The sequence below is a fragment of the Clarias gariepinus genome, chromosome 21 (assembly GCF_024256425.1).
Source record: "Clarias gariepinus isolate MV-2021 ecotype Netherlands chromosome 21, CGAR_prim_01v2, whole genome shotgun sequence".
Classification (NCBI taxonomy): Eukaryota; Metazoa; Chordata; class Actinopteri; order Siluriformes; family Clariidae; genus Clarias; species Clarias gariepinus.
Window position 1 is genome coordinate 19,652,807 of NC_071120.1, and position 14,277 is coordinate 19,667,083.

The window sequence follows — 14,277 nt, forward strand, 5'->3', positions numbered from 1 at the left end:
TAATGTTTGTGATTGATTTTGTGTAAAGTTCTCACAGATGTCAACAAGTCAATTTTCAGGGATCGGGCGTTCCACTCACTGAATGCTGACGTAACGACCGCAGCGGGCACCGAGCCACCTCGAATGGGACTTTCGTTTACAAACACACCGCCTTCTTTAAAACGTTTGCGCCATTCGAGAGTCTCATCACCATACTGTTCTTTAAGTCTTCTGTAAACGTTAATCAGTTTTACGCCTTCCTGTCCTGTCAAGGATTGACTTGGTTTGATTTTCTACACAGTCTATAAAGTTCCATAAAATTTTTAAAAGCTACTACATGCACCCAGTGGCTTGGGTTTGGGCATGGGCTGGGACACTGATTATCAACTAACTTTGCTAAATTGTTTATTAGCTAATTAATATTAACTAACTTCGAAATTAAGTCAAGGTTCATGGGGTTTCTTGCTTTTACCGTCAATAAAAAAAATTGCTTTGAAAGAAAAAAAAAACAGCCATTATTGCTGGGCTTGTTTCCTACAGCTGCATTTAAGCATTTTCAATCTAAAATTTTTCACTTTAAACAATTGGACATAAATCCACTGGGAAATTTCACCATTTGTTTCTCAACACGTGCCTGATAAGCAATCTGTAATCTGATTAAAGTAGAAATTTAATGGCACCAGACATTGAATGAGAAAGATAGTGAGAAAAAAAGCAAGGAGGTAGGAAGGGAGGGGTAATAAAAAAATCACATTGATGGTGAGTAAAATAAGGAAAAGGGAGTGAATGTGAAAAAAGTAACGGAAGAAACAGGGAGGGTGGAAGGCAGCTTTGTGCCAGACTTCCTGTCCTTTTGGGCAAACCCATAGAAAGCAGCGTGAATTAAAGTGTTGCACACACGCGCGCACACACCCACACCCACACACACACAGGAGGAGAAAGTTAATAGGTCTGGCGAAATTCCGTGGCCTTCCAGAGTCCAGCACCTCTTGTACCCCCAAATAACAGAGCGGCTGGGACATCCAGTTCCAGAGGAGCGACAGAGATACACAGTGTTCCAGCATGCTAATATTGTCACAAAGTAGAAGTAGGTGGTATAATGGTACAATATTGGCGATTAATTGATAAATTATATAATAAATGAAATAATAACAATACACCTTTTTAACAGTATCATCATTACTTCTACAACATTAAATATTTGCTCACTAGATGCTGTTATTTGTACTTTTTTAACCACTAATTAAGGCCCAAGCACTATGACATCATTGCTCTGATAGTGCTGATGCCCTGATAGTGCTGATGCCCTGATAGTGCTGATGCTCTAATAATGCTGATGTAGGGCCTTATTATTCTTCTAAGGATTATTTAGGGCCCAAGCAGTGTGACCTACTGCACGAAGGGCCCTCTTGTTCTTCTAAGGATTTTATTTTCATCCGGAGCTTTTTGGAGGTCTTAACGCGCTCGAAAGGTCATGAAAATCAGCACACGTGGGAATCTGCTGACATTAGGACGCCTGTAATCGCAGGAGATTTTGCTGCATAGCTCATACGCACTCGCACGTGCACATTTAGATCTCATTGAGCTGAACAACTTTCGCTATGCATGTCATAGCCTCTACTTAACAGGAAGTCAGTTATTTTGGGTTGTTTGCAAAACGCACCCAACGGAATTTGATATACTCCTCCTAGGGGATTTATTTGATCACCAACAAACTGGGCTAGTATTATCTCGACACATTGAGGATACAAAATTGCGAAGGGATTTTTGATATCTCAAACGGTTCAGCCGTGGCGATGTCATAAACTTAAGGCGAAAAGTGGCTAACTTTCTTGATTATATAAAAAGCTGATGAGGACAGTGCCTACTATCACAGTTGGCGAGGAACGCCTGTGACATGCATGTGCCCTCTGTGTCCACTGACTTCATGGTGTGCCCGGGTGGCGAAGTCACAGGTGCTTGGACCCGATCAGCATTGCTTTGCAACTATATTTTTACTTTTCAAATCTTGACTATTTCCAATAGGCAAACTAAACTAAAAATCGTGACACATACGCTTTCTTGCCTATTTATTGGGAGCAACTGTACACCCACTTATTTATTCAGTATATAAATTAATAGTTTACACTCATCGGTACAGAAAATCATTTTAGTGACTCGGTTCTTTGAATCTCGTTTATCAAAATTAACAAATCTGTTTTTAAGTCATTTAGTTCATTTCGTTCATTTGAGTAACAATAAAATTAAATGTAAAATTTTCAATAAACAGACCCCCGATATGTCTACATACACAAATTTTGGCTATAGTTCCAGTAATTAAATTCTTACAATGCTGTTAGGGACATATTATAATAAACAGAATGAGCAGCTCACCTCTTGTATCTTCTGGTCCGAGTCGTTCGTTCTTTCAAATCTATTGCACTCCATAGCGACTAGTGGAGTCACGTGACAAAAGAACGAACGAACCGGACCAAAGACTCAATTCTGTTTCCTGTACATAACCTACGGAGGTTTTGCGATGCTTAGCGCATGCGCGCCCAGCAGAATATAAACGAATCACTTTTCGAGACTACTTGTTCTTCTGAGTCACGTTAAAGAATAATTCAAAAAGAACGAATCATTCATGAACGACCTATCACTATTAAGTATATGCTTGAACCTGGTCAGGATTGTGGTAGATCAAAGCTAATTTTAAGGAACAATTGGAGTAGGAATACACCCTAGATGGAAAGCTAGTCTATTGATGGGCACTAAGTACCAACGTTCACACCCTTATTCACACTAAGTGGGAAGTACAATGTTTTCATGATTTTCATGACTAAGTGGGAATTTCTCATAACCCATCCACATGCCAGCATGCTTCTGGGAAGTGGGAGGCAACCGGAAAAACCAGAAGAGCATGCACAGAACTGCATGCGCTTACTTCTGCACAGAGTGTTTTCTTCTTTACTTATTAATGTATATTGTAAATACAAATGAATATAAATAAGAACAAGTTGCCTCCTTAACAAAACTCTGCTTATTGTACTAAATATACGGCACTCCTTGAGCAGGGCTTTAAAAGTATAATGCATGAACTCACACTGAAGTGAACTTGAGAGCTAAGTAGAATAGGAAGTGTCCACCAGAAGTGATTTAGTTCCACAACCTGGGAACACTCAGTATCCGTTGGCAAAAGGAAGCAGGGAGGGATTGTGTGAGAGTTCGTTCAGAGGTGAAAGGAAATGTCACATGTAAAAATGTAAGCATAGTGAAAAGGAAAAAAAAAGGATATACTGTACATACTAATCTCAGCGTATTCCATCATTCTACACTTGTATGATGTCATTAAGGACCTTATCTGATGAAAATATATTGTTCTAAAATGTCATGGCAAGCTGGTTTGTACTGACAAAGTTGTTTTCTTAACAGAAGGTCATCAGTTTTGCATCTCGAACCATAAAATCTAGTTTTCAGCTCACAGACATCTCAAAAGTGTTGCTTCAGTGTAGCCTCGGTGGCTGATAATAAATACACTGTAAACATGAAAAGATATGGTTATGAGCAACATTAGCCAACAGCGCTAGCTAGCCTATTAGCAAAGGTTACAGATATGACATGGTGTTCGGGGGAACTCGCTGTTCTCTTCCTGAAGAAGTATTAATGCAGATGTTCGCATTACTAAGACTTGACTGATGTGTATGTTCTTCTTTTAAGTAAACTGAATCTGTTCCTTAAGCACAATCTGTATGCTTTAGAAACATTACACATTCAGTGAGACTCACAGCTGATGCATCAAAATAAAGTTAATACGATTAGAAATAAAAAATTTGGTATGATTTCGAACTGAACGAAGGTTAGTTAACACCGTGTCGACATGAAGGTCAGAAAATGACTTAAGTACAAATTTTCATGTATTTGCAACCGTTATTATAACTATTGTGTTAATAAATGTGAGACGTCTCACAGACACAAACACACAAGCCACAAATAAAGAAGCATGAATCTGATATATAAAAAATTATACACACCCCAGGAAAAAAAAGATAGTATAATGTATATTATATTGATATAATATTAATAATATTATCATATATATCAATATATAACATATTTAGTTAATTTACTTGACATGTGTATACATTTTTTTGCCTGACCTAACTGTATATCCAAACTAAGACATTTTTTACATTAAAAAATGTCTTCATTCATGAAGTTTAAAAATAATTTTAGTTTATAGTAAAATATTGTAATACTCATAACACTCTATTGCTGTTAATTCTAAAAAAAATTCTAATACCCATCTGGTTAACCCAATATACTGAATGCTAAAGCTGTCTAAATTGAAAGCTAGACATCTAGGCAAATGCATTTTAAAACAAATTTTAACGATTAACGACTGAACACACTTTTTAATCTGCTCATTTGTTTTAAATAACATGTTTACATGATTCCGCTATGGCAACAAGAACAACAGCAACCAAAAAAAAAAAAAAAAGAGAAGTTCAGAACATTTATTCTTACTGATGTTTTTTATTTCCCTGGTATTATTTCAGACTCATTAATTAAAGAGCTACAGAATAGCAGATTCTACATTACATTAGCAGACAGTAAATGAAGCAAACACAATGCTATGTGATACCTGTTCGCTCAGTGTTTGAAACACCACGGACACAAAGTTATAATAACGACCCTCTTTCGTACTGTTCGTGAATGCAAAGAAACATCACTATTTGGCACGAACATATAAAATATCTAGTTAGAAAAAATCATGTTAGGGATCTTACCTTCGACTTCCTCCTCATCACAGACATGTTTGAGAAAGGACGCCCCCCTGTCCAAGACGGCCTCGTCCTCCATCCTGTAATAGTAGAAGAAGAAGAAAGATTGCTCGCATTTTTCTTCCAGGGACAGTAGAGATCCGTAGTTCCTCGGCTGGTTTACATGCAGCATGTTACTGCTAAGGCCAGACATGTTCCCGGCTTAGCAACTGACTATCACTGACTGCTAGGGCAGTTTTACTGTAGCTTTGGACCTGGATCTAGGTGAGGGGGGAGCTAGTGGGAGGAAGGAAGGTGTCGGTAGGTTACGTGAGGGTAATCCATCCGATGGGGGGTAGGCTGAGTGTCCCTGCTAGACGCTAATTGAATTTGATGAGCCTCAAGCTTCCACGTGGTCAGAAAACATACTAAGCGTGTAAGCAAGCTTAGACGCGCATGTTGCATAAAGGGAAACTTCCTCTCAATCATCTGCTCTGTGAGGATTACGAGAGCTTGTTCCTTATAAAGTGTATAGCAGACTTGTAATATCATTTACTCAACAGGATCTCATTCAATTGGAATAATAAACAAAGAACAAACAACACGTGATCATTGCAGGTAAGAGGAAGCTACAGTAGGCATGGATTATTTACCCATAACAGCACAGTGTACCAATAATTGCAATTTTAACTTTATTCAAGAACAACACATCACCTCATCGAGACATCATCATTTACACCAGCCATAATATTTACACCTCATACCATTATTACATTAACATTGATTATCAATTATATACTAGTAAACTGGTGACATGGTTATGTCCACCCAAGGCTCACCTATACAGTATGTATAAGGATCAAAGACCAGCCCCACACAGAAAAATCGAAGCAGCACAAATCGGCAAAGAAAGTTAGATAACAATAAAAAGTCACCGGATCACCCAGTGCACCACAGTTCGCCACACACGGATCCCATCAAGCAAAGAGCGCAAGACTGCTGACATGGCCTCCGAACTCCCCAGATCCCAATCCAATCAGTCACTCATGGAATCCACCGGACAAACAAGTCCCTAATGCATGGAGTCCCTGGCCCACAACCCACAGCACCCAAAGTATCCACTGCCAACGTCCTGGAGTCAGACACCATAGCACACACCCAGAGGTGTTGAGGAGTAATGCCCAAAGGGAACCTACACAATACTGAGCATAATGTTTTGTGCTATATTGGCTGATTGGTGTATGGGAAGAACCATAAGAAGTTACTGTGAATAATAAAGTTTTGTGGAATTACTGTCAAAGCAATACTGTTCAAAAAAATCAATACCTTCTGAATCAAGGTTTATAAAATTCAACAGGATTATTAGGGGGTCTGGAGCCTATCTCAGGAAACTTAATGCATAAGCACACACACACACACACTACAGGCTTGGAAATGCCAATCAGCAATATAAGGCATGACTTTGGAATGTGAGAGGAAACCAGAAAAGAACCCTAAGAGAACTCACCAAGCCCAGAGGGAACATGCAAACTCCACACACACACACACACACACACACACACACATACACAGACTGAACCCCCAACCTTGAACATGTGAGACAACAGTGCTAACCACTTCCTCCTTATTACTTTTACAAAAGTCAGTGAATTATATATTTATAATATAATAACAATATACTAAATGACATAATTAAAAGAAGGTTAAAGTGTAAAATGCTTTTCACATTCCTTTAAATACAGTAATTAGACTCTTAGTGCTAAATAGTAATGGAGTTCAGTAAACCTTGGTCCTAAAAAAAAAAAACACCAAACCTAATCGCCTGGACCATTTAAAGCACTCAAGACCTTTCCTTTGTGATGTGATGGTCGTTTGCAAGTCATCGTTTAACCTTAACTGTTAGATTTGCATATAAATGAATGTGCGTTAGATTTGGTTGCAAAGCAGCTACAGGCAGGAGTGAAGCCGTTCACACTAAACGGCTGAAGCTCAATGGTTTACGGCTTCCTAGCAGGATATGACATATGAAATTGTGAAACTTTCCTAAGTGTAAGATAAAAGGAGTCCAAAGAACAAAAACGCAGCCATAACACGAGTACAGAGACGGAAAGTTCGCCAGATTTCGCATGGATTTTCAGCTCTCGTATGAGGAGATCTGTTTAAAAGTCACTTTCGTGGATCATTTTGGAGAAATGGTTAAAGTAGTGTTGCAATGCAATTTCTATTTATGGATATGAGTGAGATGTGTGAGATTCTCTTGCAGTAGTTGCAGCAACACTCGTCTAGTAGAACTTGCTCCCTTCTAAGTTAACATATACAAACCTTTAGAGAAATTGTTCTATTTCTGCAAAAATGCTTTGGATATGTTTTTTAATAAAAATCCATAAAATAATATACTTTTAATAATATTATAATAATAATAATAATATCCTTTTTTTCTTAGGCAGGAGATTAGGTTTGTATATTATATTGTAAATTAGCATAGAACCAAAATTTCCCATGACCACCCAAAAACAGACCTTCAGTACAAAAGTTTGTTGTTTGTCATAGTAGCACAAAAAAAAGACACTGAACAAGAAGTCCCTTCAGTCACCGCACCACACCGCATCGTGTCACTTGATAGCTTGCACCTGAGTCACGTTTTGGTTAATGAACACTAGTTTATATTACGCCTCTTGTATAGTGCTCTTTGTCTGGCTTTGTTTTTCATTTGGTCTGTGCTATTCCCTAATCTGATTGTGTCTGCCATGCTATCATAATTCATGGTAAATCTTCTGGCCTTGACTGTGTGTTGTTTTTGATAGTATTTTGGGGCGAAATAAACAAGATCGGCACTTGCATCAGCATTAAACCATCTTTTTTTTAAAAAAAGGAAGGACAAATTCTGGCTTTAATAGTTTGAAATGTAATATGGCTTGATGGGAGGCCAAATATGTATATGACATCTGCTTCTGATCACTAGCCCTTTATCTTGGAATTTGTTAGCTTAGAGGCCGGCAATTAAACTGCCAACTTATTCCTGATTTCTTTATGTCTTTATTTTAACTCATTAACTAGTATAAATTATTCAGTAACTATGGTTGAACTAATAGAAAAAAGTTGCAAGAGTGAGGATTGCAACTCTGGATCTGATGCCAAGTCCTGAGAGTTTAAACTTTCTCTAGAAGTTATATGTTTTAGCCAGAGCAGCAAGTTTGTCCGCCTATAGCTTACTGTATATGTAATGCTGAGCGGGGTTGCTTTAAAGGGGGCGGGGGTAATTAAATACAATTCCATTTGCCCCGAGGCACAGGGGATCATAAAAATGCTGTGGCAATTAAAAGGGCTGGGCTTGATTATGGTTAGGAGACTAGTATATTGGGCCCGGAGTTTCTAGCGGCACCGTATGCCTCATGCTGTCTCGCGGACAAATCGGCCCCCAGGAGCAAGTATAAGCTGCTATAAGGTATGCTGCCTATCAAGATTCTGACATGGGTTATATCTTGATTGTCATCATAATCATATCATGGTAATACACAAAAAATATAGACTGTGTATTTAAGTACATATCTAAGCTTGTAACAAGTAAGTGGCAATAGTAATATATTAAAAAATCCAATGATTTGAGGGACCTGATGTAAAAAGAAGACCTAGAATTGCAAGAAAACCATCTTGTGATGTCATGTGTTGTGACAATTAGTCGCATAAAAAAAAATCTAAATCAAATAGAAAAAAAATTACCTTATAGGTGGCAATACATTTTTTGGGACTATATGTAGTGTTTGTCAATAATATAAGTATTTGTCTAATTTTTAAAAATAATTTTGTGTTGATAAATAAATACAGTCAAAAATCTCCTTATTGAAATAATTTGTGCCATTTTTATACAGTACATTTAATAGTTTAATATTGCAGTTTAAATCGCAATCAGAGTGTCAAAATAATCACAATGAGATTTTTTGATCGAATCGTGCAACCCTGGACTGTGGTGTCTGCATGGGCCTATTTAACATTTTACCATACTTTCTTTTTCTTTTTAAGTTAATCACCAAGTTAATTAAACAAGTTCATCGCGCTAGGAAAACAAACCGCCTTATCTAAGCAACATAAACTGGGATCGCATGTTTGCTGTTCAAAAGTAATAAGTACAAATTAAAATAATCGCTACATACAGGAAGGATGGATCAGGTCGATCTGATAGCAGTGCTTGGGCCCTTTAGAAACACATTTCTTATCTTTTCCAGATTCAACACACCGCATTAAAGAATGCATTTACCCCCCAAAGACAGCTAAACAAATTTGTCCTCGTGTCTTCAACGAGATCAGCAGATCATCATTTCCTCACCGAGATTCAGCTGAAGTGTATATCCAAAAGAGTATGTGCTCTGGAATTCTTTGTAGGTCCTAAGATTTTAATCACTAGTGTAGAACAAATAAACTTCTCAGATGAAATACTTATAAGAAATATATATAATAAGTCGCTCTGGATAATGGGGTCTGCCAAATGCTGAAATGTAAATGTAAAATATATTGAAACAAATAAAGCATTTTCTGAATTCTATACAGTTGACATTAGAATTTTACATACACTTGAAGTAATTAAAACAATTTTTTTAACCATGACACAGTTTTTACATTAACAAACTATAGTTTGGGCAAATAGTTTTACTTTATGCATGATGAAAGGTATTTTTTTAACAATTGTTTACTTATAATTTAATTCTAGTTTATCAGAAGTTGACATACATTCAGTTGACTGTGCCTTTAAACATTCTGGAAAATTCCAGAAAATTATGTCATGGCTTTAGAAGCTGACATCATTTTATTTAATTGGATGTGCAAGTCTGGCTCTACCTTCAAACTCAAGTTACTCTTTGTTTGACATCATGGGAAAATCTAAATGAATATGTCAAGACTTGTGGACCTCCACAAGCCTGGTTCGTCCTTGGGAGCAATTTCCAAATGCCTGAAAGAAGTACCACGTTTATCTGTACAAACAATATTACACAAGTATAAACACCATGGGACCACACAGCCTTCATACCATTCAGGAAAGAGATGTATACTGTCTCCTGGAGATGAAAGGACTTTGGTACGCAAAGTGCAACTCAAGCCCTGAACGACAGCAATGGACCTTGTGAAGACACTGGTGGAAAAAAGTTTTATATATATAAAAGTTTCTATATCCACAGTAAAACCAGACTAATATATAACCTGAAAGATTGCTCAAAAGTCACTGCTCAAAACCACCATAAAAAACAGACTACAGTTTGTAGCTGTACATGAAGTCAAAAACCTTACTTTGTGGAGACATATCCTGTGGTCTGATGAAACAAAATTGTAAATGTTTGGCCACAATGGTCATGGGTAACTGGAGGGGAAAGTAGTGGGCTTGCAAGCTGAAGAACGCCATCCCAACCATGAAGCACGAGCGTGGCAGCATCATGTTGTGGACGGGGGGCTTCACTTTAGAAGAGAAAGATGCACTTCACAAAATAGATGGCATCATGATGAAGGAAGGTTATGTGGATATATTGAAGCAACATCTCAAAACATCAGCCAGAACGTTAAAGCTTGACCAGAAATGGGTCTTCCAAATGAACTCTGACCCCAAGGATACTTCCAAAGTTGTGGTAAAATGTCTTAAGGACAATAAAGCAATTTTTGGGTCCCTGTCCAATAGAATTCAATAGGAAATTTATGGGAAGAACTAAAAAAGTGCATATGAGCAAGGAGATCTACAACCCTGACACCAGTTCTTTTAGGAGCAATAGGCTAAAATTCTAGCAACTGATTGTGAGAAGCTTGTGGAAGGCTACCCAAAAGGTTCGACCCAAGTAAAACAATTTAAAGGCTTACTCGATTCCCATCCCTGTGTGCATGGAGTTTGCATGTTCTCCCCGTGCTTGGTGAGTTTCCTCCCACATTCCAAAGACATGTAGATAAGGTTAACTGACGTTTCAAAAATGGCCTGTAGTGTGTGAATTTGTGTGTGTGCCCTGCGATAGATTGGCACTCTGTCCAGGGTGTACCCTGCCTCATGCCCTAAGCCTCCTGGAATAGGCTCCAGGTCCCTGTGACCCTGAATAAAGGATAAAGGGGTATAGAAGATGAGTGAGTGAGAGTGAAACTTCTAACCCACTGGGAATGTGTTAAAGAAATAAAAAACTGAAAGTATTATTTCCCTTTACTATTATTTCACATTCTCAAAATAAAGTAGTGATCCTAACTCACCGAAAACAGGGAATGTTTCTAGGATATAATATTAGGAATTGTGAAAAACTGTGTTTAAATGTTTTTATATAGGGTGTACCTCTGACTTGAGCTATGATATAGAGCAATGTCTTTTCTAAACCAAGTACTACTTTAATTATACAAAATGAACATACTGTAGGTAATAATTACATGATACATCCAGAACATTATATAACATCTTCCCCTATTATAACTCATTCTACGATCATCCTAAAGAGTATTATTCAGCAACTATATTAAAAAAAAAAAAAAAGTTATGTAGTTATGCAAGAATGAATGTCAGTCTGGACCCACATTTTTTCCCTCATAGCACTTTGAATGAAGGCATGAAGTAATAAAGGCAAAGACACAGAGGAATAGAGAAAGTGAGAGAGAGAGAGAGAGAGAGAGAGAGAGAGCAAAAGAGTGAGAAAGAGAGAGAAAGTCCTAACCACAACAAGTGGATGAGCCACATGGATACACACTGAGTCAGCTATTTGGCACAGAATGGCTTTTACTATGGAAATATCTGTTTACATATAAACAGCAAATCTTTCAAAATTGCTGTTTCCATAAAGCGACTCAAGTTACCCAGAGATTTTATAATTATTATTATTATAAAGATGTTATATGCTAAACTTTGTAAAAATAAGTTTCTGTTCATATTACACACGCTCTGAAATGAATCATACTATATAATGTAGATAGTACTGTCTGGAACATATGACAAATAAGTAAATAAATTAATAATTGATAATTAGGCCTATGTTGACTCAGTCTAAACCTAAAACCATATATCAATATCACAACACCAAACACAGCAAGATGGTTTCCTAGAATATTGTAGGTACTGTAGGTATTCTAGGAATTGGCAGTACTTTTGTAACACTAAGAAACCCTGATGTGTCTCAACATGATTAAACAATGAAACATATTATTTATTATTATTGTTGTTATAATAATAATAATAATAATAATAATAATAATAATAATAATTATTATTATTATTATTATTATTATTATTATTATTGTCTATGGATACGAGCACGGGTATAAACGTTCACGTGAATTGATTATATCTCCCTTGTGCTATAAATATTCAGATGTTTGTCCTGGCCCTCTCTAGTACTCTCCCTTCCCAAAACTCCATTGCCACCTATGGAACAAACCAAGAAAAACAAGTGTTCTGTAGAACAGCCAGCAGCAAAGTTCCTAACGCAAATGTGCTTCAACATGCATAAAGACACTACTAACAACATCAAGCTGAATATGACATGTAGCCTCATGTTTACGTGTTCACAGCGCTGAATCACAGCCATACAATTTCAATAATACCCCGAGAACCACTAGGACAAAAAAAAAACAAGCATGTCGTTGGTCAGAGAAATGTCCCGAGATGTACGTTACATTACACCTGAATACACAACAAAAGTGTCACATTTGTTATACTCCTGTCTGCAAAGATTCAATCCAGTTCTTGTGTCTAGACATCGTTCATTCTCTCTGTATGTGATTAATAGCCCTGACCTTACCTATGGCTTTGTGTATGTGCGTCTTTGTTCTAGTTCTGCAATTATATCACTGTCAGATCCTTTTACAGGTCTGTGCTTGAATCATATTTTACTTTCCCGGTACAGTAAGCCACATCTGGATAAATAAATAAAAAAAATTAAAAAATCTGTCAAATCAATACATTTGAATTGTAATTGTAAAACTTAGAAAGTAAAAGTTCTACGGTTGGCATTAAGGAAAGATCAATAAAAAATAAATCATTTCATTTCAGGAGTAATTTATTAATGTAAAATTGATGGATATTGGAGAAAAAAAACAAGACGTCATGCTTGATTGCTGTCATGTTAGTTATTCAGAGTACAAGCATTTTTTTGGTAACTTGAAATCAGTGTTGTGCAAATCAGTGTTGTGCACTAAGTCTGTTCTTACAGTAAAGACAATGCTAGTCTTTTGAGAACTTTCTCTCAGTCCTAATGCCATTGTCAGCATGTCACACGGATAAGTCGAAGTCAAAGGATTTTAAGTAGCAATCTGTAGGTCAGAGTCAAGGGCTGACTTTAAGGCAAAAAATAAACTATTGCTTAACACAAATGGGGAAAAGTACATGCTTATGCAAGATGCATAATATTATATATATGACAGGGCTGCAACATTACACCACGTGCGGAAACCCTTCAAATCATGCCGAATGAATGAACTCTTGCACAAAAGTATTACACTGTTTAGCTTTAACTTTTACTAAGAAATAGATTAGATGTTCATGCACCACTGTGCACCTATTGCAATGACCTGCAGAAATGCAAGTTCACTAACTTAATAAAGGACTTCGATCTCATGAAAGCTCTCTCTCTATGTGTGTGTGTGTGTGTGCATGTGTGTGTGTAGAGTATGTGCAGTATATTTGGGCTCCATTTATATAATTAAACACTGAATGCACTCATTCAACCCTGGAGCCTGGCTTTGCTGTAACCCGAGAGTACAACTTCTTGAACGCAGCACAGATGAATGCAGTGTTCACTTACTTGCTTTTTCCGCCGCTCATTTCTGAAATTCAGATTCCCCCCAGCTGTTCTTCTGTTCGGACACTGCTACAACAAACAAGAAAAAATGAAATAATAAATAAATAAATAAACAAACAAACAAACAAATAAATAACTTTTGGTAAATATCGAAACATATATTCTTTTTAAATATTTAAAACTTTACAATTCAAATCACTTAAAATCCAGGCAAAAATAAAACGCGTGCGCGTGAAGGGCTGGGGAAAGTTCACAGAAACTATCAAAGGATGACATCAAAGAGAAAGAGAATCTAAGTTTATATTTAACTCGAATATGAGAAACATTTATACCTTCTGTTCTTCCGCAGTCTTTCAGTTCGTCATGTGAGCGCGCACTGCTCCGCTACAGCGCGTGAAGCCTCGGTTCATATTTGAAGCGTCATTCATCCGAAAACGTCACGCCAGAAGTCAGACGTCAGGGGAGGGAAGAAAAAAACTAAGAGGCGAAGGCTCACCTGAAGAGGGACAGGTGAATTAACCTGTATCAGACCGAACTCTTAAACTGAGCTGTGCATGCGTGTGTGTGTGTGTTTTTTTTTCTCTTTTTTTTGTTGCTAAATTCTATGTAAACACCACACTCAGGGTTACTTCTGTATATTCGCTCTGGATCTGTCACAGGGCTGCTGCTGCTGTGTTTTTTTTTTTTTTTTTTGTTCACACTGCCAACTTCAGCGCATTTATTCTCTTCTTTTTCACGCACGAGAAACAGCGACGCCTATCGGACATACAGTATATTCAATCCAATTACTTATAATTCAACATTATTTAATTTAA

At 37.2% G+C, this 14,277-nt stretch overlaps 1 protein-coding gene across 6 annotated transcripts in view; it reads right to left on the minus strand.

Annotated features, from left to right (window-relative positions):
* Positions 1-14,001, minus strand: part of slc4a4a (solute carrier family 4 member 4a) — a 68,575-nt gene extending 54,574 nt beyond the window's left edge. For 2 of the 6 annotated variants that reach the window (XM_053481402.1, XM_053481398.1), the window contains exons 1-3: positions 13,795-14,000; positions 13,466-13,531; positions 4,746-4,819 (exon numbers count right to left, since the gene is read on the minus strand). In XM_053481402.1, the coding sequence (XP_053337377.1) occupies positions 4,746-4,819; positions 13,466-13,485 (94 nt within the window). In that variant the 5' untranslated portion in view covers positions 13,486-13,531; positions 13,795-14,000. Of the gene's footprint in view, positions 1-4,745; positions 4,820-13,465; positions 13,532-13,649; positions 13,691-13,794 lie in introns of those variants that run through there. The other 4 variants (XM_053481401.1, XM_053481399.1, XM_053481404.1 and 1 more) reach the window with 4 other exon arrangements.
* Between the last annotated feature and the right edge of the window lie 276 nt (positions 14,002-14,277).